At 43.5% G+C, this 23675-nt stretch overlaps 1 protein-coding gene and 1 long non-coding RNA gene across 7 annotated transcripts in view; both read left to right on the top strand.

Moving 5' to 3' along the window:
- TEAD3 (TEA domain transcription factor 3) overlaps window positions 1–19830 on the top strand; it is a 93152-nt gene extending 73322 nt beyond the window's left edge. The window contains exons 4-15 of one of the 6 annotated variants that reach the window (XM_079982513.1): window positions 2653–2715; window positions 2845–2907; window positions 4377–4406; window positions 6277–6288; window positions 6862–6999; window positions 7834–7877; window positions 8970–9031; window positions 10532–10665; window positions 11179–11352; window positions 12803–12943; window positions 13529–13681; window positions 15279–19830. In XM_079982513.1, the coding sequence (XP_079838639.1) occupies window positions 2653–2715; window positions 2845–2907; window positions 4377–4406; window positions 6277–6288; window positions 6862–6999; window positions 7834–7877; window positions 8970–9031; window positions 10532–10665; window positions 11179–11352; window positions 12803–12943; window positions 13529–13681; window positions 15279–15392 (1128 nt within the window). In that variant the 3' untranslated portion in view covers window positions 15393–19830. The remainder of the gene's footprint in view (window positions 1–2652; window positions 2716–2844; window positions 2908–4376; window positions 4407–6276; window positions 6289–6861; window positions 7000–7833; window positions 7878–8969; window positions 9032–10531; window positions 10666–11178; window positions 11353–12802; window positions 12944–13528; window positions 13682–15278) is intronic. The other 5 variants (XM_079982514.1, XM_079982516.1, XM_079982515.1 and 2 more) reach the window with 5 other exon arrangements.
- A 369-nt stretch (window positions 19831–20199) lies between these two features.
- Window positions 20200–22372, top strand: LOC307219380. Its single transcript, XR_013840387.1, has 2 exons — window positions 20200–21192; window positions 21975–22372. It is a non-coding gene; the product is annotated as an uncharacterized lncRNA (long non-coding RNA).
- Window positions 22373–23675: the final 1303 nt, after the last annotated feature.

A 23675-nucleotide genomic window follows, 5' to 3' on the forward strand; every position in this document is an offset into this window, starting at 1 on the left:
CCCCCAAAAAAAAGGGGTAGATCACTGCCAGTTTTTTATTTTTGGGAGATCGCAGTCTCTTGGGAGTTGGACGTCCCTGGTCTAAAGTATTTCTTCTTTAACCACAGGACAAAACTTGGCTATAGAATGTGGTTAAGAATGGTAGACCTTAACCATGACCCCAGGTTTGGACAACACTTTTAAGACCTCAAAAGCCTGGAGAGGAGCAAATGAATGCGATCCGCTTGCCAGGAGCCAGCATGTTTGCACATTCGCACTAAGCTGTAGTTTGGCTTAGTGTGATGTGCAAACGTAGCTAAAGACTTTGCCTGGAACCTGAAAGAATCCTCATGAAGGCACTCCTTTTTTTTTGTAGCAATGGCAGATGTCCCTCTTTTTTGTAATAGTCAACACATTCCTGCTCTGCAATCCATTAAATGGTTGCAGAATTTGTAATCTCAGAATTCATGGAGCAGTTGACAGAGTGTCAGACCAAAGGCTTATCCGTAACATCTTTCCAAAAGGCATGGGAAACACACTCTCGTGTAACTCTAGGACTGCCTCCTGGTGGGACGTACCCTGTATGCTGGCTTGTTCTTAAATACTCAAATGAACAATTGGCACAGAACCAAAGGCATGGCCAAAGAGTTATTCCTTGTATCTTGGCCTCCCCACAAACATGTAAGAGAAGCTCATGGTGCTTAGACTTCAATGGTGGGCAAGCGTAGAATTCTTTCTGGAACTCCTAGTTCTCATTAGCTACTTGTAGTGTATTATGTTATCAAATCAAACTTGGAAAGGACCCAAAGACTGGAAAGGACCCTGAGAGTCATTTAGTCCAACCCCCTGCAATGCAGGAATCTCAACACTCAGTCCCCCATCGAGTTTGATACCATACCAGATCTTGCTTAGCTTAGCAAATGTGCTAGCAGTTTGATTGCTGCACCACATTGTATGGTATGTTAATGAAAGTCATTGATGGGAGAGCTGAAACCTTCTAAAATCCATCAATTAAGATATCACCAGCTCCCCTTTATTTGTTTCTGGATTGTTTCCTGCATTAGGGCAAAGTTGGAAATATCAGGTCCATGTCTTTGCTGATTTTACCAGGCAGTAGTTATGATTGGATGGAAGCAGATCTTATGGAATTAAACTTAGAGGTGCTATGCATTATATGTATCTATTATACAGTCATTCTGGCCTCTGCTTCAAGGTCTGCAGTCCTAACACTTTCTGGTGAATCTAGGGAAGCCTTTGCCAACTCAGTGCCCTCCAGATGTTTTGGACTAAAACTCCTGGCAGCCCTAGCCAGTAGCCCAAAATATCTGGATGACACAAGGTTTGTGAAGGCTGCCCCTAGCTCAGACTTGCTAGTAGCACACTCATTTGTTTTGGCAAATGAGAGTTGTCCTTTTCAATGGCAAAGCATGGATAGCCTCCATTATGAAAGAAAGTAGACTTAACTTGTCTTTTTCCTATTGTTTGACTCACTGCATGTGACTAGTAATGCTAAATCATTGGAGCAGTGCTCTGATATAAAACTAAATCCATCCAAAGGCAATTAAAGTAGACAACAGCCTACACAGCAAGGAAACACCAGTCTCCATTGGTTGTCTCTAACATAGACAAATAGTTGGTGTAGTCTTGGGTGTTCTCATATAGTCTTCAGATTTGTCAAATCTCCTTTCTGTGGATCATATGCAAGATTCTGATTTATATTTTGGTAACAAAGAGCTTTGTCTAGTGGTTCCTTTGAATATTATTTCTGGAGTCAGGTTTAAACCAAAAAGAAATTGGGTTTCTACCCAAAATGTTCATACAGCTCTCAGAGCCATGGTCACATGTCCAATAGACAATTTCTGCTCTCAAAGCCTTGGATGTATAAAAACACTGCCATATATTATCGCTTAGTGGTAAAAACTGTCTGTGTAAGGCATGTTGTTCTAGAGGGATCACAATAGGTAAACTTGTGGTTCTGTTTGCTTAATTTAGCGGCAATACTGAGGTTATTGCTCTCTGAATGAAGAGCTGAAAAATATTTAAGAACCAGGGGACTGTGCACTTAGGTTTTTGAGACCCAGATTGGAAACTGTTTTCAATGCTTGATTGTGTATCAATTCAATTAGGAGAACTGAAGAAGTGCATCTGGATTTTCATGGCTATGGAGAGGAGTCATGTGGGTACAGATCTGGATCAGCAAAACATTTTGCTGGGAATGGCTTATAGACTGAAGCACGAGTGGTTCCTAAAAGCATGATGATCAGTAGTGCATATAATTCTCATGAGAGTGAGCTACACTTACACTATTAATTGCTATTTGCAAAGGATAAAATCCCCAAATATAGCACACTATGCTCAAGTCCATGGCATTCAGTGGGTCTGTAGCAATTTCCTCACATTGAGAGGTTAGCCATATCATTACAGTCTGTATTACCTGCCATTCATCCTGAGTACAGATCCTTCTCCTCTGGAACCTCACATGGCTTCAGAGGCTTGTTTGACTGTGTATTTTGTGTGTGTGTGTGTGTGTGTGTGTGTGTGTGTGTGTGTGTGTGCGCGCGCGTGCACGCGTCCAACCTAGGTGCTTGAAGCACTCTTGTCACGCAAAACAATTTGGGATCATGTCTTCATTCTGTTTGTGTTTTCCTTTTTGAATGACTTGGCGGGGCGTAGGTGTCCAGCCACATACAGGTTCTAGCTCGGAAGAAGGTGCGAGAGTACCAGGTTGGCATTAAGGTACGTTGGAGACCCTGCCCATGCGTCCGTGGTGTGTGAGCATGGGCAGCCCCCTCTCCTTCCTCTCCTTTCCTCTGGTTGACGGCTCTGCTGTTTTTCCCCCCTCTCCTTCTGCTTTTCTCTCTGCAGGTCTCTAGCCACTTGCAGGTTCTAGCCAGACGGAAATCTCGTGAGATTCAGTCGAAGCTGAAGGTACGCGCTTCCCCGGCTTTCCCACCTTTTGAGCCATGGCCATGCTGGCAACTAACATGCTGCGCTCTGTGGTTGCCACTCTTTCCCCCCTGCTTGTTGTGTCTTTGCTCCCCTCCCTTTGTTCCTGGGACCTGATAATTTTCAGAATGCCGCTGAGGTGAGAGAGAGAATCGGAAGGAAAAAGCGATAGAGCACTTCCGCGTGGCAGGATCTGGCAAGGACAAGCCACCTCTAAACAGTCCAGTAAAGCTGTCCCTTGTCAGCTTGGAGAGTGCATTTCCAGTCACATCTGGAGCCTTCAGGTGGTGACATAGCAAGGAGAACTTCTAGAGTTCTCCACACTCCACCCGCCATCTTTGGTATATCCATGTAAGTGCTCCACTGTTGTTACAGGAACTGGAACCTTGCCTAAATCAGGGAAGCCAAGTAGGATCCATGACGGCTCATGAAATGTGCAGTCGTGATATTAAACAGCCGCTTCTGCTGAGCAACAACTGAGTGGAAGGGTACCTCCCAGTAGAGGCATAGGACGGAACACCCTTCTCCTTCTGTTTCCATTCAACAGAAGAAGCCATTTCCTTCTGCTGTGCTACTTCACTATCTACCACTCTGTCGCATTAAGATTTTCTAGGTAGCGCTGGAGCAGGGTTGTTGTTTTTTTAAAAAAAAAATGTTTTTCAAATAAGTGTTACTGATGTTCAATGATGCATCAAGCAGGGCTGACCATTAAAGTAGCAGACCAAGGCTTCAATGAAACAAAACCAAAACACATTCCCCCACCCCACCCCAAAGCAGAAGAGCCAGACTTTTGGAAAGCATTCTGTACTGGATGAGGATGGGGAAGTATATAGGAGGGGAAAACCCCAAAGTTTGTAGGTACAAATTCTGATGGACTTATGCAGCTGAGGCTCATATAGCAGGCATAGGAATTTGTGCAATCAGTGTATCATACCTCCAGTCTATATGGCCAACAACCTTTAATACCAGGGGAGGATATTTGGCTAAGTTGGCCAGTGCAATGGTACAAGGCGATTAGGATGGAGATGCACAGAACCAGAGATGAGTGTCTTCCATCATAGGCCTGCTCTTGCTGATTCAGGATGCTTGGACTAAGAACGTGGGACCAGGAGCCAAGGAAGTTGAGCAGGGATAAAACTGGAGAGCTTTTATCCTGTGATTGCCTTTCTTTCTGTGGTTGGCTTTTCTTTTCTTCTTTCTTCTGTAACTGGAGATTGGCTAACCTTTCCTATTACCCTTTCCTCTGTGTGTTCTGTGTATTGTGATTTGGGTTTTTGAGGGGGGAGGGGGGGTCTTAATGAAGGGTTAGTGGTTGAAGGGTATTTTGAACTGATTCTGGTTCTCTGTCTGTTCTTTTGGTTTGGCCTATGCATCGGAAAGTACCTAGAAATTCCAATCTTTTCAGCTGTTCAAATTTATTTAGTCCAAAATACTCTCCCTTCCTTTTCTAGAGTCCACAAAGCAGGAGCTGCCATTACCAGGTTGGGAAAACTCATAAATAGTGTGTCGTTCCTCCCACCATGCCCTCATTCCTCTACCCCAAACTAAGAAAATAATTGGCTGGTTTATAAGAAGATTAAATTGTGTGCATAAAGTGCCCCACACCCAAAATTCAGTTAATAATAAAAACTCTCACAGTTGAAGAACAGCATGGAATGGAGGAAAATATCTTTTTAAAAGGATCTGTCCTTGTAGTCAGTAGCACACATTATATGATGACCAGATGTAACTGTAGAACACTTTTACATATATCTTAATTCTAGTCAATAGCATGTCTTCCACAAAAGACAGGCAATACATTGCCTGAGAGTTAGGGCTGGCATGCTAGTCAACTGATGCTTGTTAGATTATGGCAAGATTTTGCCAAATATTCAAAGAATGCCCATGGCAGTGTTGTTGAGTTTTTAAAAATTATTATATTGTTATGGTCTCCTTTGTTAAGAAGGGGAGGAGCAAATGTATCTTGCCCCCTAAGCCTACAGCTGACTGGGACAAACCTAAAAGCACATCAAAGCTTTTAATTTAAGGCATATCTGAACAGAAATGCAAACAGTCATCAGTGGTATTGCCTAGTAAGTAAAGTATCTGACTAGGGTGAGGGAATGCTCAGAAAATAGGTTTCCCAACTCTGTCCTTGCAGTACTGTTGTTGCAAACCTATTTGAGAGGACATTTTAAGTGCATGCCCATAAGTTCTGCCCTGTATTGCTGAACCACTCTACCTCCAACCAGTGTGGTTTCGTGTTCTGCAATGCCAGAAGACTAGGCAAATCAGTAGTATGCAGGTCCAGTTTACCACCTTGAGTCTTTAAAGAGAGAGCCAAAGGTAAACGGAGAAAACTGCAAAAGATCTATTGCCCCATTTATCTACATCCAGGCTTAGGTAAAGGCAAAGGGACCCCTGACCATTAGGTCCAGTCGTGACCGACTCTGGGGTTGCGGCGCTCATCTCACTTTATTGGCCGAGGGAGCCGGCGTACAGCTTCCGGGTCATGTGGCCAGCATGACTAAGCCGCTTCTGGCGAACCAGAGCAGCGCACGGAAACACTGTTTACCTTCCCACCAGAGCGGTACCTATTTATCTACTTGCACTTTGACGTGCTTTTGAACTGCTAGGTTGGCAGAAGCAGGGACTGAGCAATGGGAGCTCACCCCGTTGCGGGGATTCAAACCGTCAACCTTCTGATCAGCAAATCCTAGGCTCTCTGGTTTAACCCACAGCACTACCCACTTAGGACTGTGCAAATTAGCCCCTCACAAATACCGAAGAATCATTACTACCTAGGTACTTTTTACTCCACTTGCACTACTCTAAGAGTTATGTGCACGCAACTCAAGAAGCCTAGCTTGTCCACATACAGCAACACACTGTTTATTTTGTATAGCTCTGCAGGCAGAAGAGTGCAGTGACCAGATCTAGTGCATTGTTTGCACTAGTAACTCTGCAATGTATAAAAGAATGTTGCTGTCAGTGCCTAGACCGGCATCAGATTTGGAGAACCACAGAACAGGGCGGTCTGTTCTCACTTCCTGCGCATCTTCCTTGATTTGTAAAGTTGAAGAAGTTACCTATTGAGAGAAACCTCATACCATCCACTCCTTTCTTCCTCATTCCCATTGTGCCACGTGCCGCAGATCATCATGTGGATTCAGTAAAACAGGCTGCATTAGAAAGCAGCCTGGGACAGATGTAGTTTGTTTACAAAATGAAGTCCGACATCCTTTGATGCTTTGAAGTCCCATTATTGATACCAGTTATGGATTATGCAGATTCCCCCCTCCCTGCAGTGCCCATTATGACAGCAGAGGCACTAACCATATTTCTTTTCTTTCCTCCCTCCTCTTCACACAGGCTATGAACTTGGTAAGTGCACTTCAGTCTTGTTTCTGCCCCATTAAGTGTTCTCTGCTTGGTGATTGTCTTTATCCTTATGCTGAGTGTTTAATTTTGTTGTATGCTATGTGCTGCCTTGGTATCTATACTGGTGAAGGAGGGACCATACAGCTGTTAAATGAATAAATCCCTATGAATAGTATTAGAGAGTGCAGATGAGGTGCAGGTGGTGCTGGAAGTGCAAAATTAGTAGCTGAGATGAGCATCTTTTGGATACTTTGGACACAAAACTGGCTAAACACCAGCACCTTAAATGGATGTTTGTGTTCTCCTCCTTTGATCTACAGACATGTTGCACTGCTCTAAAGGATTTATTATCTATGACTAGTAAGCTCCCTGGAAAAATGAGCTTTGGGGGGAGGGGAAGTGGCATAAAACAGCTTGCTTGAATGGTTTGCTGCTAGTATGTTTTGATAAGTCTGAATGCAGCTAACACATGTGTAACGTGGCTCACTGTCCCCCATTAATTTGTCTTTAGTGGGCCGTCCAGGCCAGTGTTAGTAACTCTCCCTTCTGCTTCTCCTCTTCTGTCCTGTTTTCAAGGATCAGGTCTCAAAGGACAAGGCTCTGCAGAGTATGGCTTCCATGTCGTCTGCACAGATCGTATCTGCCAGTGTCCTGCAGAACAAGCTCAGCCCCCCTCCTCCACTCCCTCAGGCTGTCTTCTCTGCTGCTCCCAGGGTAAGGGATGTTCCAACACTTTTCCTGCCTGGTTAGGAAGGTCAGGCCCAGAAGGACGGCATAGAGTCGATGCTTCTGCAAGACAGCGGCTTCTCTTATAGGGCTGGGTGACTAACACAGAGATGGTTCCAGAGAGGATATTTATTTATCTATCTATCTATCTATCTAATCTATCTATCTATCTATCTATCTATCTGTTGTTGTGTTCCTGACCCAATAGGCTTAGTTTAAATCAAACATCATAAGCGTAATTTACGTATTCCACACCCAACACCCATGTCTCCCTAATTTTCATTTTTGCCCAGTTTACTTTTAAAAAAAAGAAAAAAGAAAACCTAACTCATGCTTTTCCTCCCAACACCTGCTCCTTTCGCTGTCACATATGAGAATGGTTCTCCAGGTGTTGTTAAAACTCCTTTGAGACTCAGCTAGCATGGCCAACGATCAAAGAAGATGGGAGTTGTAATCCAGTAACATCTGGAAAAACCATAGGTTCTCCATCCCTGCCCTAATTCTTCTTATCTCCGCATGCCATCGGCACCACCACCAAAGAGTAGCATATCTGACCCACCCTTTCCCCTTAGTGGCTCACAAGAGAGTGGAGGACATGTACTGACTTGGTGTGAAACTCCCAGCTGTAGTCTTGACTCTCCTCAACTGTGTTGTGGTATTTCCGCACTTTTCTAAAAAAACTGACTAGCCATTGCCATTCTGTAACAATAAACTTAAACAACCCTTTAACAACTTTGATGAACCTGAACAACTTTAGCTATGAAGTCAGGTGGTAGGAATATGCATGACAATGTTTTCTGTGTTCATTTTTTGTTTCCTCAGTTTTGGAGTGGGCCTATCCCAGGACAGTCTGGACCTTCTCAGGAGTAAGTGAAAAGCAATTGTTACGTTTGGTGGAGAATTAAAAGGCTTAGCAGTTAGAGGATGGTACTTGCATAGCATTTCTGAATTGTTCCACAGAAATAGATGCCACATTGTGCAATCTCTCTCTTTCTCTTTCTCTCTCTCTCTCTCTCTCTCTCTCACACACACACACACACACACACACGCACACACAAAAACTTGATCGCTTATGCCTCCATTTCTAAACTGCTATGTTCATATTCTTCCAAAGGGTCATCTCAGGTATGCATAATTGCATGCAGGGATTGCTCCAATTCAAGTCTCATGTAGGGAAATCATTTATTTGAAAGCTCCTCCATATAGGGCCACACTGGGGGGGGGGGGGGGTCAGAGAGAGAGTTCTTTATCTGATGTGGTAGATTTTTGACATTACACACAATATTCATCGGGGTGGGGGGAGTGTCAGTGTTTCAAGTAAACAATTCCTCGACTGCATATTGTCAGGGTTTGAAGGATTATTCCAGCTGGTATCTTGAGATTCGAGGGATTGAACCTGGTACCTTCTGCATGCGAAACATGTACACAAATGGCCCTTCCTTTATTTCGCTAAGTCAGCATCTCCAGTGGGGATGCTTCACTGTTCATGTAGCCATAATAAAATGCACTAGAAACTGCAGTCCCATAAACCCTCTTAAAGTAATTACTTTGGGTATCCACAACCTCCTAAATATATTTGTTATTCTTCATAGGAAACCTCATAGCAGTTTACAAAATCTAGTTGTGTATAAATTTTATGAAATAATTATAAATAAAATATTTTTATTTTAAAATAAAAATGAATAATATAGTGGAATGTTTGTTGGTCAGGTTCCTAATGGTTGGTTACATTAGGCCTGCAGATAGACTGCTTTTTTTTCTGAAATAGTGGGGAAGGCAAATGAGGGGGAGCCCTGTAATGGCTGGTGGCTGTATGTATATGAGAGGCCACCATAGAGTTACCTTGATGATTTCTGCAAGACATCTGCCCTTGGAGTAACTTAGGGTGTACGCATATAACAGGAACATTAACAGTTTGACATACTGACTAACATACTTAACACTATTTTGTTTTTCAGCATTAAACCTTTTGCACAACCAGCCTACCCCATCCAGCCACCCATGCCTCCATCACTAGCCAGTAAGTGATTTTGTTTCTCCAACTAACTGATGCTCTGCCTCATAATGTTTTCTTGGCTCCCCTGTCACCACCAGCACCCAGTCCTGTTTATTCATACAGACAGTTCTAGCTGTTTCCTCAGGACCTCACTGAGAGCTTGAACTTTTTTCTTGGCCCAGCCATGATGGTGAATCTCTTTGATTTCATTTGTAGAAACTGAATGCCTTATTGTCTATTCCAAAGGGTTGATTCTTTCCATCCTGCTATTAGCGGTGATGGTACCTGTATGTTCTCCCCACCCTCATAGAGCTTTCAGGGTGCAATTTAGATTGGGGGAAAACAGTGCAGTGGAGAGGGCTAACCATTTCTCCCTTGCTGTTGCTGGCCTAATTCAGCCCCCTTCCGTGCCACTTGATAAGCTTTTCAAAAAGAAAAGAGGATGATCTACTCATGGGTTTTCCATCATCTCCCTCTTTGAGTGAGAGGGATTCTACCTTCACATTTGCCTAGGATGTTTCTGTATGATGGGGATGAAAGCAGAGTTATCATGGACCACCTTGTCTTCCCAACCATGGTCACATTTTGCTTGCAAGGAAATATGGCAAAAGCACTGAAATAAAATATAAATAAATGCCTCTTTTTACACCTTAGCTGCTTCCAGTTTTTAAAATTTGACTCAGTAAATGATGTTTTGCATTTAATTATTAGAGCAAAGCTTTTTATATTTTAACTAGCCTCTGTGCTGCCCTTTGATCCCTTCATATTACCCACAGAATGTCATCTGTGAGATGGATTGTGTAGATGGAAGACAATTTTTGTAGCAGGAAATGATGCAGTCAATCAGGAAGCCCATCTGTCCTGTCCAGTGATCTTCTTTATGCTCTAAAGTAGAGCTTTCTAAACTCTGTGTCACGACGCGTTACTGTGTCCACTGCAGTGTGTAGGTGTGTTGCGCAAATGCTCCCCGCGCTCCTCCTGGGGCTGGAAAGGGGTTGGTTTAACTTCTGGTTTGCCAGTAAAACCAAATTACTGTGTCGTGAGATGATGCATGTCTAAAAACTGTGTCACCAACATGAAAAGTTTGGAAAGCTCTCCTCTAAAAACACCTCCATGGTAGTAGAAGGGTAGCTTTCTGGAATGCTATAGTACTCGGGAGTTTAAAATTGTATTTTCTGCTTCATTCCTCTTTGCTTCATCTGGAGTTTAAGAGATTACACCTTTTTTGTTTACAAACAGTCTTGCTTAACATTCAGGAGAAATTAATCCATTTCAGTTCTTCCATCTTCTAAATGCATGGGCATCCCAGAGCTATTACAAATATGAAATGCTTAAAAATGAAATTTCAATCATTACAATTTCAGAGTGTCCTCTTGCATTATAACTGTCATCTGGGCAATAAGGAAGGAAATAGTCCTTGGCTTCTTGGAAGGATGGGGGAGCATTAAAGGGTTGTCCTCATCTCTGCAGCTGAAACCTCCCCCTGCAGTGCTCAAGAATGTGGCAACACTTTCTTTTTTCCAGGCTACGAGCCCCTGGCTCCTCTCCCACCTGCTGCCTCGGCTGTGCCAGTCTGGCAGGACCGCACCATCGCCTCCACCAAACTGCGGCTCCTTGAGTATTCAGCGTTTATGGAAGTGCAGCGTGACCCTGAAACGGTAACTCTTACGGGGGAAATGTTTGGCACTGCAGGAGCTGGTGGCAATGGTGTTTTTCAGCTCTTACAGTGCATTGGGTCTCTGCAGAAAACTGCCCTCTTTTCTAACCTGCATAAAGCCTGGCATTAACTTACCAGCCCCATGTAATAAATGCTGCCAGAGACTCAAGCTCTGGTCTCCTTGTGCTGTTTTGTGTAATGTAGACACATATCACATTGGCTGTATTTTTACAGCCCTTTTGTCTGGGCTGGAGTCGCCAATGGCATGCAACTTCCATCAACTCTGGTTATTTCTCATGCTGGCCTGAGCTGTTGGAAGTTGGAGCTCAACAACATCTGGAGATGTTGGCTGCTCCTGGTCTGGATGGTGGTAACTGGCAATAAGGCAGCTGAGTTTTGCATTTGCAGTGTCAGCAGGAGTATCTCATTCCCTTTGTTATGGCTGAATCTTTGTGGTGGAGAACGCTACCTTCCGCTCCCACATTTTTTGCCTTTTGTGTTTCCCACCCTACAGTATAGCAAGCACCTCTTTGTGCACATTGGACAGACGAACCCCTCGTACAGCGACCCGCTGCTGGAGGCAGTGGACATCCGCCAGATCTATGACAAGTTCCCTGAGAAGAAAGGTGGCCTGAAGGAGCTCTATGAGAGGGGGCCCCAGAACTCCTTTTTCCTGGTCAAGTTCTGGGTAAGAATCATGCAGCCCAAAGCCGAACAATGCCTCTGAAAAAGCCATTATTGAGCACTTCTTCATCGGACAAGGCGGCTAAGGAAATTAGACCAGAGGACCATGTTTACATTATTCTCCTATATGAATGTGGATGTTGTTTGGACGATGGGACGGGGGATGCTTTCTGGCCTCAGATTCTCCACACAGCAGTGGGCAGTCACATGTTTGATGTGGTTTTGCCTGGCTTTATATGCTAATCAGGCTTGACCCAGGCATCTTGGTAGAAGAGCCTAAGGGATATTAAAAATGAAATGAAATTCTGAAGGGGTCTGGGGGAAAGGGTTCATCCTTTAGAAAAAGAGCTGCATTCAATAGCATGTTTTGAGGTCTAAGCAATACCATGGTATTTTTCTCTCACAAATGTTCAGAGAATCATAGACTCTATAAGAGTTGGAAGGGACCCCCGAGGGGCATCTAGTCCAACCCCTTGCAATGCAGGAATCTCAGCTAAAGCATCCATGACAGGTGGCCAGCCAACCTCTGCTTAAAAACCTCCAAGGAAGAAGAGACCACCACTTCTTGTGGGAGTCTGTTCCACTGCCAAACAGCTCTTACTGTCATAAAGTTTTTTCAAATGTTTAGTCGGAATCTCCTTTCTTGTAACTTGAAGCCCTTGGTTTGAGTTCTACCCTCCAGAGCAGGAGAAAACAAGCATGTTCCCTCTTCCATTTGACAGCCCTTAAGATATTTGAAGATGGTTATCATATCTCCTCCCAGTCTCTTCTTTTCCAGGCTAAACATACCCAGCTTCTTCAAGCACTCCTCATAAGGCTTAGTTTCCAGATCCTTTATCATCTTGGTTGCCCTCCTCTGAACACATTCAGGCTCCCATAGCACATACTGCAAGACCAGCTGGTGTTTTATATTGACTTTGCTCTATCATCTGAATCTGAATTTTTTAATGCCACTCTGTGGCATTCAGCCTGGTTTGAGCCTCCTTTGGACCTGTGACTTAATATTGCCTAAAAGCTGTCATTCTCCCCTGCCGCCAAATCTTAAAAGCTGTTGTCATCCCACACTAAGCGTTTTCAGTTCGTCTTCTCAACCCTTAGCTAAAAATACATGGGCCGATGTGGTCCAGCTTGGAATGTTTGTGAGACTTCATTTCAAATTCCATCTCACCTCTGGACTTGGGGCGAGTCACCTCCATTCTCCATCTACAAAATGGGCATAACAGCAAAGAGTGGCAGTGAGGATGAATGAGATAAGGGTTAGAAAGCAGCTTGCTATTTTTAAATACTTATGTGAATAATTAGCAATATCACCATGAATACACTTCTCTGTTGGCATCTTCGCTCCCCTCAGTGAATGCATCCCGGAACTCTTGGGTCAGAGACCTCCACGCCCCAAGCAGAAAGCCACAATCCGTACTTGATTTATAACACCTCCTTCCTTGCCTTTGCTCTAGGCGGATCTGAACAGCACCATTCAGGATGGTCCGGGTGCTTTTTATGGCGTAAGCAGTCAGTATAGCAGTGCAGAAAACATGACCATCACAGTCTCCACTAAAGTGTGCTCCTTCGGAAAGCAAGTAGTCGAGAAGGTGGAGGTGAGTCCTGCGCTTCCTTTGGGTGTGGTACCAGCAGGAAGGGAATGTTGCAGAGTGGGTGAAGAGCATAGCAGTTAATGTGGGACTGGAAGTTAAGTTCTTGGGAAGAACGTACAGCCCAAGGGGAAAGTGCTTTGAGACACTTTAAGTGCTAACAGTACATGTGTAATAAGTAGCAATGCATGCGTTATCAGAATGTCAGTATAGTCCTCTCTTCCTTTCCCCCTGCTGCTTAATTAAGGATAATTAGGGTGTGCCACCTCCCCAGTTCTCCTGCACCAAGCTTGAATGCCATTCGATACGCAATAATAAATAAATTAACAAATCTCTCTCATATTATTGCACCTTCAGTGACTTCTTTGTTAGGGTCTACAGTGGTACCTCGGGTTACATATGCTTCAGGTTACAGACTCCACTAACCCAGAAATAGTGCTTCAGGATGAGAACAGAAATCATGCAGCAGCAGCAGGAGGCCCATTAGCTAAAGTGGTGCTTCAGGTTAAGAACAGTTTCAGGTTAAGAACAGACCTCTAGAACAAATTAAATTCTTAACCACTGTATACCTTATCGATGCTTTTTCTGCAGACGGAATTTGCCCGGATGGAGAACGGACGGTGTGTGTACCGAATCCATCGGTCTCCCATGTGCGAGTATATGATCAACTTTATCCATAAACTGAAACACCTCCCAGAAAAATACATGATGAACAGCGTCCTGGAGAATTTCACCATCCTGCAGGTAAATGACATTTTCCTTCCATCCTGAATCCTTTCCAGCTGGTGCAAGGAGTAACTTCTCCTTCTGGATGTTCATAGTAGGCTTTTCATGGCTGAAGAAACCAGCTTCAGATTTGGTCATACTTGGAGTAAAAACCCATTGAAATCAATTGTAGAAGTTAGGTCATTGGTTTGAATTAGTTTACCCGTAATATGACTAAATATGGGCCTGTAGCAGCAAAAGCAGACCCCTTCATCTGCCACACTTGTAATAAAACCTCTCTCTCCCCTACAGCGACAAGCAGGTGCTGTATCTCTCCAATGGTTTGACTTTAGGCACACTCTTCCATTGTCCCCCAAGACAGATGGATGCCAATAACAAGGATCCAACCAAAATAACAATTGCATTCCTTTCCTCCTGTTGTTTTTTATTCTACTTTTCATTGTCATGCTCATCATCTGCTTCTATCAAGAAGGCAAGGGTTTGTCATGAAGACATTTCTTATGAGGAAAATATTTTGTTCAGCACATGTGAGATTCTTTGGCAAGGACAAGCTCATGTAGTCTGTTCCTCATTTAAAGTGCTGTCCTGCCATCCATTATATGTGTTGGCTCAGTTGAGTAACTTGCTGCAGTCCTTAATCCCCACTTTAAAATATTTTTATTTGATCAGATGGGCATTTGTCTCATCCTCGCAAGTAGAGAGGAGGTAAATTTTACCAGTGTCTTAGATTCATTCTCAGGTACAGAAGAGTGGTAACTTTATCTTCACCACTTCGCAGGTTATAGGCAATCCGTTAAAAGTTACCACTTAAATCTTAAATCACCCCTATCTTTAGAATTGTGGCTTTGATTTTTGAGATTTTGTAATTCATCAAATAAGTTCTACTGAAATCAAGTGGATAGATGGTAAAAGTAAAGAAGATTGAAATAATATTTTGTACTTGTTACAGATAGGTAGCCGTGTTGGTCTGCCATAGTCAAACCAAAATAAAAAAAATCCTTCCAGTAGCACCTTAAAGACCAACTAAGTTAGTTCTTGGTATGAGCTTTCGTGTGCATGCACACTTCTTCAGATACTTCTTCAGGTATCTGAAGAAGTGTGCATGCACACGAAAGCTCATACCAAGAACTAACTTAGTTGGTCTTTAAGGTGCTACTGGAAGGAATTTTTTTATCTTATTTTGTACTTGGGTGCAGATAACTACATCTGTATTATGCTTGTTGATTGTGATGTGTATGGTTAAATTGCAACAGGGAAAGGATCAATCTTCTGCTTCCATATTTTAAAAGAGGCGGTGGCTATTGAAATAAGCGTGCTCTTTGCAGCTGCTGCAATTTCCACCTTTCTCTCAAATCTCATTTTCATTTTGTGTCATGACTCTTGAGATAGTGCTGTGCAAGCCACTCTGGCACTCCCTTTTCTGCTGAAGAGTGGGAGACATTAATTTTCTAAAGAAATAAAGTACTCATCTTCTGTACCTGAGTACAAAATACAGTATGAGAGCTCGTACTATAGGAACCCAGCTCAAGAAACTATGTCATTTCTCTGGTCTCAATGTCTGACTTGCCCAGTCCATCTTCCCTTATCTCAAGGTATGTGTGTGTTCTTCCCTCAGGTTGTTACGAACAGAGATACCCAGGAAACCTTGCTCTGCATAGCCTTTGTTTTTGAGGTATCCACCAGCGAGCACGGAGCCCAACATCATGTGTACAAGTTGGTCAAAGACTAGAGGCCCCCTTGGGGTGATCGGGCAATTTGAGGAAGAAGAGAAGAAGTCTTGTCAGAGAAGCCACCCGAATAGGATGCCTTGACGCAAGTCTTTTGAAAAATGAACACACAACACACACACAAAAAGCAATGCCAAAAAAGACTGTATCACAATCACAGATGTTTTCTACTTAGGAACAATTTTTTTAAAAAGAAAAAAACAAGCAGAAAAGAAAAGCATGACAGGAAAGCATATAACGGAAGGAGAGCTGTATCTGGAGGCAGCAAGGAGGAGGACTGTTCCTGGGGGCTCGGTCATCAGTATTTCAGGAGACATTGGCGCCAAGGCCTGGTACCTCTGGATATCTCTCCCGTCACACAACACTAGAACAGCATCTAGTGAAACGGGACTGCCCACTACTTCTTAATACCTGGATGTGCCTATATATCCTGTGCCAATTTGTCCTCAAAACCTGGGTGGTTTCATTTAGAGAAAAGCGTTCTGAGAGGGCTGCGAAGGATGTCTGTTCTGGGAAGGGATGGGGAATCAGATGCTGCCTTGTTTATGTGACCGATCCCACTCTGTTCGAGACACCGACAAAGAAGAGGAAGAGTTTTCTTCCATCTCTTGACGCAGGCTGCGTGCAGAGCCAGCACAGGGAATTGGCAACTTGCGTCATGTGGCACACATGCCACCCATGGGTTAATTGCAAGAAAACAATTATGTTCCAACATTTTCCTGGGCATTTTCTATTGCAGGATACAGTGGTGGTGGGAGGGCGCCAGGAGTTGATTATGGCAGGAATGTGGCGCTTTTACATCCATGTCCCAGATGTTTGGATAATAGACAGGAGTAGGATTGCAGGATCGTGTGTGTGCGTGTGCGCGCACGTGCGCCAACAAGAAATGGAGAAACTTAAAGATATCTGTCTGTGGGATGTTAAAAGGTTAGAGTATGTATTAAGAGGAAGGAGGGGTGCTCAGCTGGAGAAGAGCAATTCAGGAAATCATAGATTTGGAGATTTGCATAGATTTGCAATCATAGGGTTGCAGATAAGCAGGCTGACTCTAGGTGAGCAATGAGATGACTGGAAAAATATTAGGGCTGGCTAAGGTTGAGTAACTTGGGGGGGGGATCTGAATTTGTATGGGGTTTTTAACCAGCTCTCAATGGAGCATTATTATTACATCTGCCATGTCAAAAACAGCATGGGATAAGCTTAGACCAAAGTTCTTGCTGCCTGGGCATTGTTCTGGTAAGGTATTAATTTCCCTTCTGCTTCTCTGTTCATCTGTGGTAGTCATCCAGGAAAGGGCATGATCTAAATATCACAATGCAAGTCTTTCCTCTGGATTATGTACTTCCCACCTAGGATATCTTTGTGGAGGCTGCTAAAAAAAACAAAAACCAAAGCGAAAATTGCGTATTCTGGCAGCCTAAACCCAAGGAGGTGCTGAAAGATGAAACAAAGTACAATATGTCATACAGAATCCCTCTTCATTTGAAAGCTGTACTGTTTGCTGTTGGAAATGCTGAAGAAAGTTTCTGTGTAGGGTTTAAGTATAAACATGAGCCCCTATACCTTAAGCTTGGAGACTAAGACAGTGGGCTTATGATTTAAATTGGTGCTTATAGGAATCCTGTTACATGAACAGTGCCAAGATATCAGTAACCTCACTGTACGTGGCACCTCCAGGGCTCAGGCCCATAGGTTTCAGCTATACTTTGTCTAAATGCTAGTTTGTAGTTTTAAATAATAGAGGAACTAACAGAATGTAATATTTGTGCCTTCCTACCTTTCTTTTTTACCATTGAACTTTTTTCTGTTTTGTCCTTCAGCTTTTCCCTGGCCACATGGTGATTTGTTTGCTTTTAAGTTGGTTGATTTTCATTTTTTAAGAGAATTCTCCTTGCTGCTCCATCCTTTCTTTAGTCTGGTATACTCCTACTCAACCCACTCAGACTAATCTCCACCCTATGCTTCCATGGGCCTGGTGAGATTCCTATGGAGAAGCCTCAAAACATTGGAAAAGGTGCAATACAGTGCAAAAGAAAAAGAAAAGCCATTTGCAAGCAAGGAGAGAATTTGAGGTTTCCACTTCTACGAGGAAATTGGAATGCACAGACTTGAGTTTGCAATTACATTTTTTTATGCTTGGGGTATTTGACTATAGCTTTAAATGGAGGTTGGCCCCCAGTGCATAGTTCTCAAGGCTGGTTGAGTTATTTTGGCACCTGAGGCAGAAAATCCCACAGGTGCATCTTCCCACCCCTGGCAATAAATACTATAGTAACTTCACATGTTTCTGCCGTTTTCATGACACCTCAACACACCTGCCCGAGGAGACCATTTCACTCTACCTAATGCTAGGACCAGACCCAATTTGTAAGAAGAGATTTCACCACCAGGATCATTTTCATAGTGGTATCAAGATTTGTGCAAAGAGATTCCCAAAGAGACAGTGGAAGGGAGCTAGGAATTCAGAGTGTGTTGGCTGCGGGGAAAAATGTCTGTTAAAAACAGATTGTGGTGACGCTGAAGTACTGGGTGCCTTTCATTGGAACATAAGGGTCAGGTTAAAATTTAGAGCTCCTCCCTTCTCCGTTGTCTGCCTTAAAAGGTAGGAGATAATGTAATGGAGATGCCTCGTAAAGTCTTGATGTCTGGCTTTTCATAACTGACTTGGGCCTCTCCTTCAGGCCTGGCCTGTATCACCACTGCATTGTTGATTTAGCACCCATGTTTCGACTGTGGATGAAGGACTAGGTACAAAGGCATTGGCTAACTCAAACTTAAGTCTAGCTAACACAGACTAAGAATGTTCCCAGGATCCTTTGGACTGCCGTTTGAGTGCAACATGCAGCTGAGAGGTGACACCATGAGAACAACTGACAGAATGGTTTCCCAGCTTTTTGAAGGACATTTATAATTAATGTAATAATTTTTTTCCTGTGAAGTGTTTTTAATTGATGCCACCCAAGAACTTCTGGAAAACTCCACTAGAATGTTGAAATGAACACTCCTCTCTGTGTTATGTGGGACCCCCCAGGTGGTAACGCTAAGGGGAATGGTACGTGGGGACTGGTTTGGTAGAGCAGCAAGTCACAAATTGCTCAGGAACAGTGCCTTATTTTGCAACACATGTTGCACTCTTGAGGGATGAGCAACAGGTGCAGAAAGTTCTAAAAATCAGTTGTAATCTAAATTCAGGTGAGCACATCCTCTACCCCCTGCCTCCAATGTGATAATCCTACTGCATTGCCTCTGGCAAAGCTGATGGTCTCATGCATCTCTGTGTGTGATGTTTTGGGCAAACTGGTCTCTCTAGTGCCACAACTCTTTCTCCAGTGTATTATTACTCTTAGGAAGAACTGGCTACTTTGTAAAAGCCAGCTTGAAGTTCAGGTACGTTTCTGAGACCCCTGTGCATTGGGCGGGGGGAGAGGTACAGCATCCTTGGAAGTGAATAACAGTTATTGCTATTCTAGTGGGAGGAGGTAGAGTTAAAAGAGACAGGATGTTGAATTGCTTATGATTACAGCCAGAGCCTCTGCAGCTGTAAGGAGAGGAGAGCTGGCTAGTTTATATGTAGCATGTTTATTTTCATTCCTAGATCAAAAACTCTGGGAATTAAGGTTAAAACCTTCACTGTTCTCCTTAACCTATGTACAATAGAATTCCCTTTTCTGCTAAACATACTTTTTTAAGGGAGGGCATATATAAACCCCTGGGGCAGAGACTTCAGTGTACAACATGGGGAAAGTGGAGCAGAGCCTTCGTCTTGCCTAAACCCCAACTTTCTTATATAAAAACTGTTTCTTGTATTTTATCCACAATCTTCAACCCAGCTGGAGCCTTTGGAATAAACCTCCTCCATAACTGGCCTATGTTACATTTCTCATCTTTCCCCTTTTCAGTCCTTCCATGCCATACCATTCTTGCTTTCAGTGCAACGTAGTTAGATCCATTCCCCAGCCTTCCTGCTTGTAGAATCCCCTGCACAGGCCACAAGTCTGTGAGCACAAATAGACCTACAAACCACTGCCCACCTGGGTGTCCCTCAGAGAATGGCAGCAAGGCTAAAGAAACGCCAGCTTCACGAATCTCTTAGTTGGACATAATACTGGTACCCAAAAACTCAAGTCACCAAGTCTCATGTCACCCCACATCCCATGTATTTATGAATTTCACATGAAGTACTGTTTTATTTTTTTAAAGACTTTGTAAAGCTTACCAGGGTTATGGTCACCTTTTTTAGAGCTCTGTCAGTCCACATTGTAAAACCATTTTTATGTATTATATTTTGTGTATTTTTTTTTAATCCAGCTGTGATGGGTTGTATCATATATTGTTGTGTTTACTGTATGTCCATCTTCAAGTAGATGAGACAGTGGAGCTTCTAGAAAGCTATGGTCTGCTGAAAACTATTAAACTTATTTGTTCATGGGTTGGCTCAAACACCTGTTCGCATTCTTCCCTTTATTTTCTCTTATATGTTCATGAGCATTTTACCAGCAATAAGAAGCTGCAGTTGGATCCACCTCATCAGCCCCTATCAGCAGAAGTCCTCCACAGGGACTTGTGCAACTGGGCACTCTCCTCCCCATGTGTTCCCCCACGTCCTCTAAAATTGGGGAAGGAGTGTCAGGAAAAATTCCACATGTGGAGACGGTACGGCGTATCATTCCACCTGACAAGCTGGATGCTTGCACAGATTGAACGATGAGAAGAGTGCAGCTTTTAATTCCACCACTTGTCCATAATGTTTTACCAGGCCATAATATACACTGGTCTGTGTATTTATATACGTCTACAATCTCACTTATGGGGACGTGGGTGGCGCTGTGGGTAAAAGCCTCAGCGCCTAGGACTTGCCGATCGAAAGGTTGGCGGTTCGAATCCCCGTGGCGGGGTGCGCTCCCGTTGCTCGGTCCCAGCGCCTGCCAACCTAGCAGTTCGAAAGCACCCCCGGGTGCAAGTAGATAAATAGGGACCGCTTACCAGCGGGAAGGTAAATGGCGTTCCGTGTGCTGTGCTGGCTCGCCAGATGCAGCTTGTCACGCTGGCCATGTGACCTGGAAGTGTCTGCGGACAGTGCTGGCTCCCAGCCTATAGAGTGAGATGAGCGCACAACCCTAGAGTCTGGCAAGACTGGCCTGTACGGGCAGGGGTACCTTTACCTTTACCTTACTACAATCTCACTGGGTGAGGGGAGGATTTTGTATTGCATTCAGCCTTCATTTGTGTAAATGGCTGTTTTAAAAAAATAATCGTGTTTAACATCTGCTTTGTGACTGTGAAGTTATGACTGGTAGGATTGCAGGTCTGGCTTTCGTACTTGGGAGTTAATTTGCTGAACCCAGTTTGGAAGCAATACTACTGTGTTCAGTCCAAACGTACTTTTCTTTTCCGAAGCTTACAGAACTGGCACTCCGTGAAGTCATCAAGAAGCTTTCCCAATCCCCAAAGCAATTTGCACTGTTTTGTGAATGTGTTCTGTTTTAAACATTTTAAAACTGCCAGCTGCCCAAAGGGAAATCACAATGCTCACAGCTGAGATGGAGTTTTGACAGACAAATAAGCCAGTGAATCTGGCAGATTGCAAAGGTGGTTCTTCATATGTTCTTCATTTACCCCTTCTCAAAATGGAAGCCATGTATATTTTGCAAAACGTATGTTTATGTGGGTGTGTGAAATAAATAGAAATGTGTTTGGATAATAATACATACTAGCTTCAAAGTATGCAGTTACAAGTGTGACTGGTTGCATTGAGATGATCCTCTGTGGGCTTGACTATTTTCCTCCCCTCACAGATGTGTTGTTGTTTAGTCGTTTAGTCATGTCTGACTCTTCGTGACCCCATGGACCAGAGCACGTCAGGCACTCCTATCTTCCACTGCCTCCCGCAGTTTGGTCAGACTCATGTTTCTAGCTTTGAGAACGCTGTCCAACCATCTTGTCCTCTGTCGTCCCCTTCTTTTTGTGCCCTCAATCTTTCCCAACATCAGGGTCTTTTCCAGAGAATCTTCCCTTCTCATGAGGTGGCCAAAGTATTGGAGCCTCAGCTTCACAATCTGTCCTTCCAGTGAGCAATCAGGGCTGATTTCCTTAAGAATGGATACGTTTGATCTTCTTGCAGTCCATGGGACTCTCAAGAGTCTCCTCCAGCACCACAGTTCAAAAGCATCAATTCTTCGGCGATCAGCCTTCTTTATGGTCCAGCTCTCACTTCCATACATCACTACGGGGAAAACCATGGCTTTTACTATACAGACCTTTGTTGGCAAGGTGATGTCTCTGCTTTTTAAGATGTTGTCTAGGTTTGCCATCGCCTTTCTCCCAAGGAGCAGGCATCTTTTAATTTCGTGACTGCTGTCACCATCTGCAGTGATCATGGAGCCCAAGAAAGTAAAATCTCTCACTGCCTCCATTTCTTCCCCTTCTATTTGCCAGGAGGTGATGGGCCCAGTGGCCATGATCTTCGTTTTTTTGATGTTGAGCTTCAGACCATATTTTGCGCTCTCCTCTTTCACCCTCATTAAAAGGTTCTTTAATTCCTCCTCACTTTCTGCCATCAAGGTTGTGTCATCTGCATATCTGAGGTAGTTTAATCAAGCCATATTTTGCCACTTACATGCAACGATAGAGTTTGAGTGAGCCATCCAAATTAGAATTGTAAACTAGTTTGATCCTGGTTTATTAAGGCTTGCTGAAACCATAGATTTTAGGCTGGATGTAATAGCAATCCATGGTTTGATTAGAACAGTGAGTAATGCAGAAGCTGTTCTCAAAAGGGGAAAAAGAAAGTGGGGAAGAAGAGAGCCCTCAAGCATATGGTTTGTTCCTAATCCTCCAAACTATGGTTTGAATGCAGACAGTGTCATGGAATTTCACTGTTGGAATATCTGAATTTTACTGTTTGGTCCCTTGGTGGTATGAGGGTTTATTCAAATGTTTATGTTCACCTTGAACAATAAAACAGCCACTCTGACTAGCTAAAGTATGAACTCTGCTGCTTTGAATCAACTCTCAGTCGACAGATCAAACAGTACTTATGGTCTTGGTATGGGGGAGTGACAAACAGGTGCCAGCAAAGAGAGATTAAGAATATGGATTCTTCGGTTTCAAGCAACCCAACTACTGGTATGGCTTTGCATAAATGGGCACAGGAATAAAGAAGTAGTTTGTGTCGAAAGCAGCATCCTTTTTCAGTAGACATTTTCTTGAAAGGGCCTTCTCTCTTGTGAGAGCAAGAAGAGAAATAACTCTTTGAGGAGGGTTCCTGCCAGCTGTGTAATCTGTGAGTACTTCCAGTGGTGCCATTAGGGCTGGGTTTGAGGGTCCAAGTCAGGGCCAGGAAAGATAAGAGGTGGATGATGGGAGGTGGGCATATCTGGAGCTCAACAGCAGGCACTTCCCTGGGCTGGTTCATATGTAGAAAGGTGATGCTCTAGATCAGTGTTTCCCAACCTTGGGCCTCCAGCTGTTTTTGGACTACAATTCCCATCATCCCTTGCCACTGGTCTTGCTAGTCAGGGATGATGGGAGTTGTAGTTCGAAAACAGCTGGAGGCCCAAGGTTGGGAAACAGTGTTTTGAGCCATGTAAAGGCTTTGAAGGTCCAAACCAGCACTTTGAATTGCAGCTAGAAACAACTTGGCAGCTAGACATTACAAGTGCTGCTTTTACTATTTTTACTTCAAGTATATACTCTGATGTTTCTACAACAAAATGGTGCTAGTTCCCATGCAAATGCATTTAACTTCAAGGCAGCAGAAGCAAACTCCATTTACTCCTGTAATCACTATGGCACTATAAGTAAGTTTCAAATGTGAAACTGACCATGCTCAGAATTTCTTTCTTCTAATCAGGGTGACAAACTGTTTGTTGTTGTTATGCTGTAGCACAGGGGCTGTTGAACTTCCTACCCTCAGGGCCCACTTGTGGGCCTGATTTTCAACCCTCTCGAGTCACAAATTTATGTAAACTTCTATTGAAGCACCGTTTGGGGTACTTAACAATAAATGCCTGAAAAGATAATGGGCTTAAAAACAACAACACTACAACAACCCACCAACTAAGGAATGCTATATTATTTTTTTGGTGTAATTTCCAAAAACAGGCTTCTGGTGATTGACAAGAGAAGTGAAGATTCGCCCGCGCTGGTCTTTAAGGTGCTACTGGAAGGAATTTTTTTTGTTTTGACTCTTGCAAGCACAGCCATTTTCTGCCGTGCTTTCTCATATCTCATTCTATTGCAACCGCTCTTCGCGGAGGCAGCGCAGTTTTTAATACTTTTCTACA

This window comes from Podarcis cretensis, assembly GCF_951804945.1.
Source record: "Podarcis cretensis genome assembly, chromosome: 6".
NCBI lineage: Eukaryota > Metazoa > Chordata > Lepidosauria > Squamata > Lacertidae > Podarcis > Podarcis cretensis.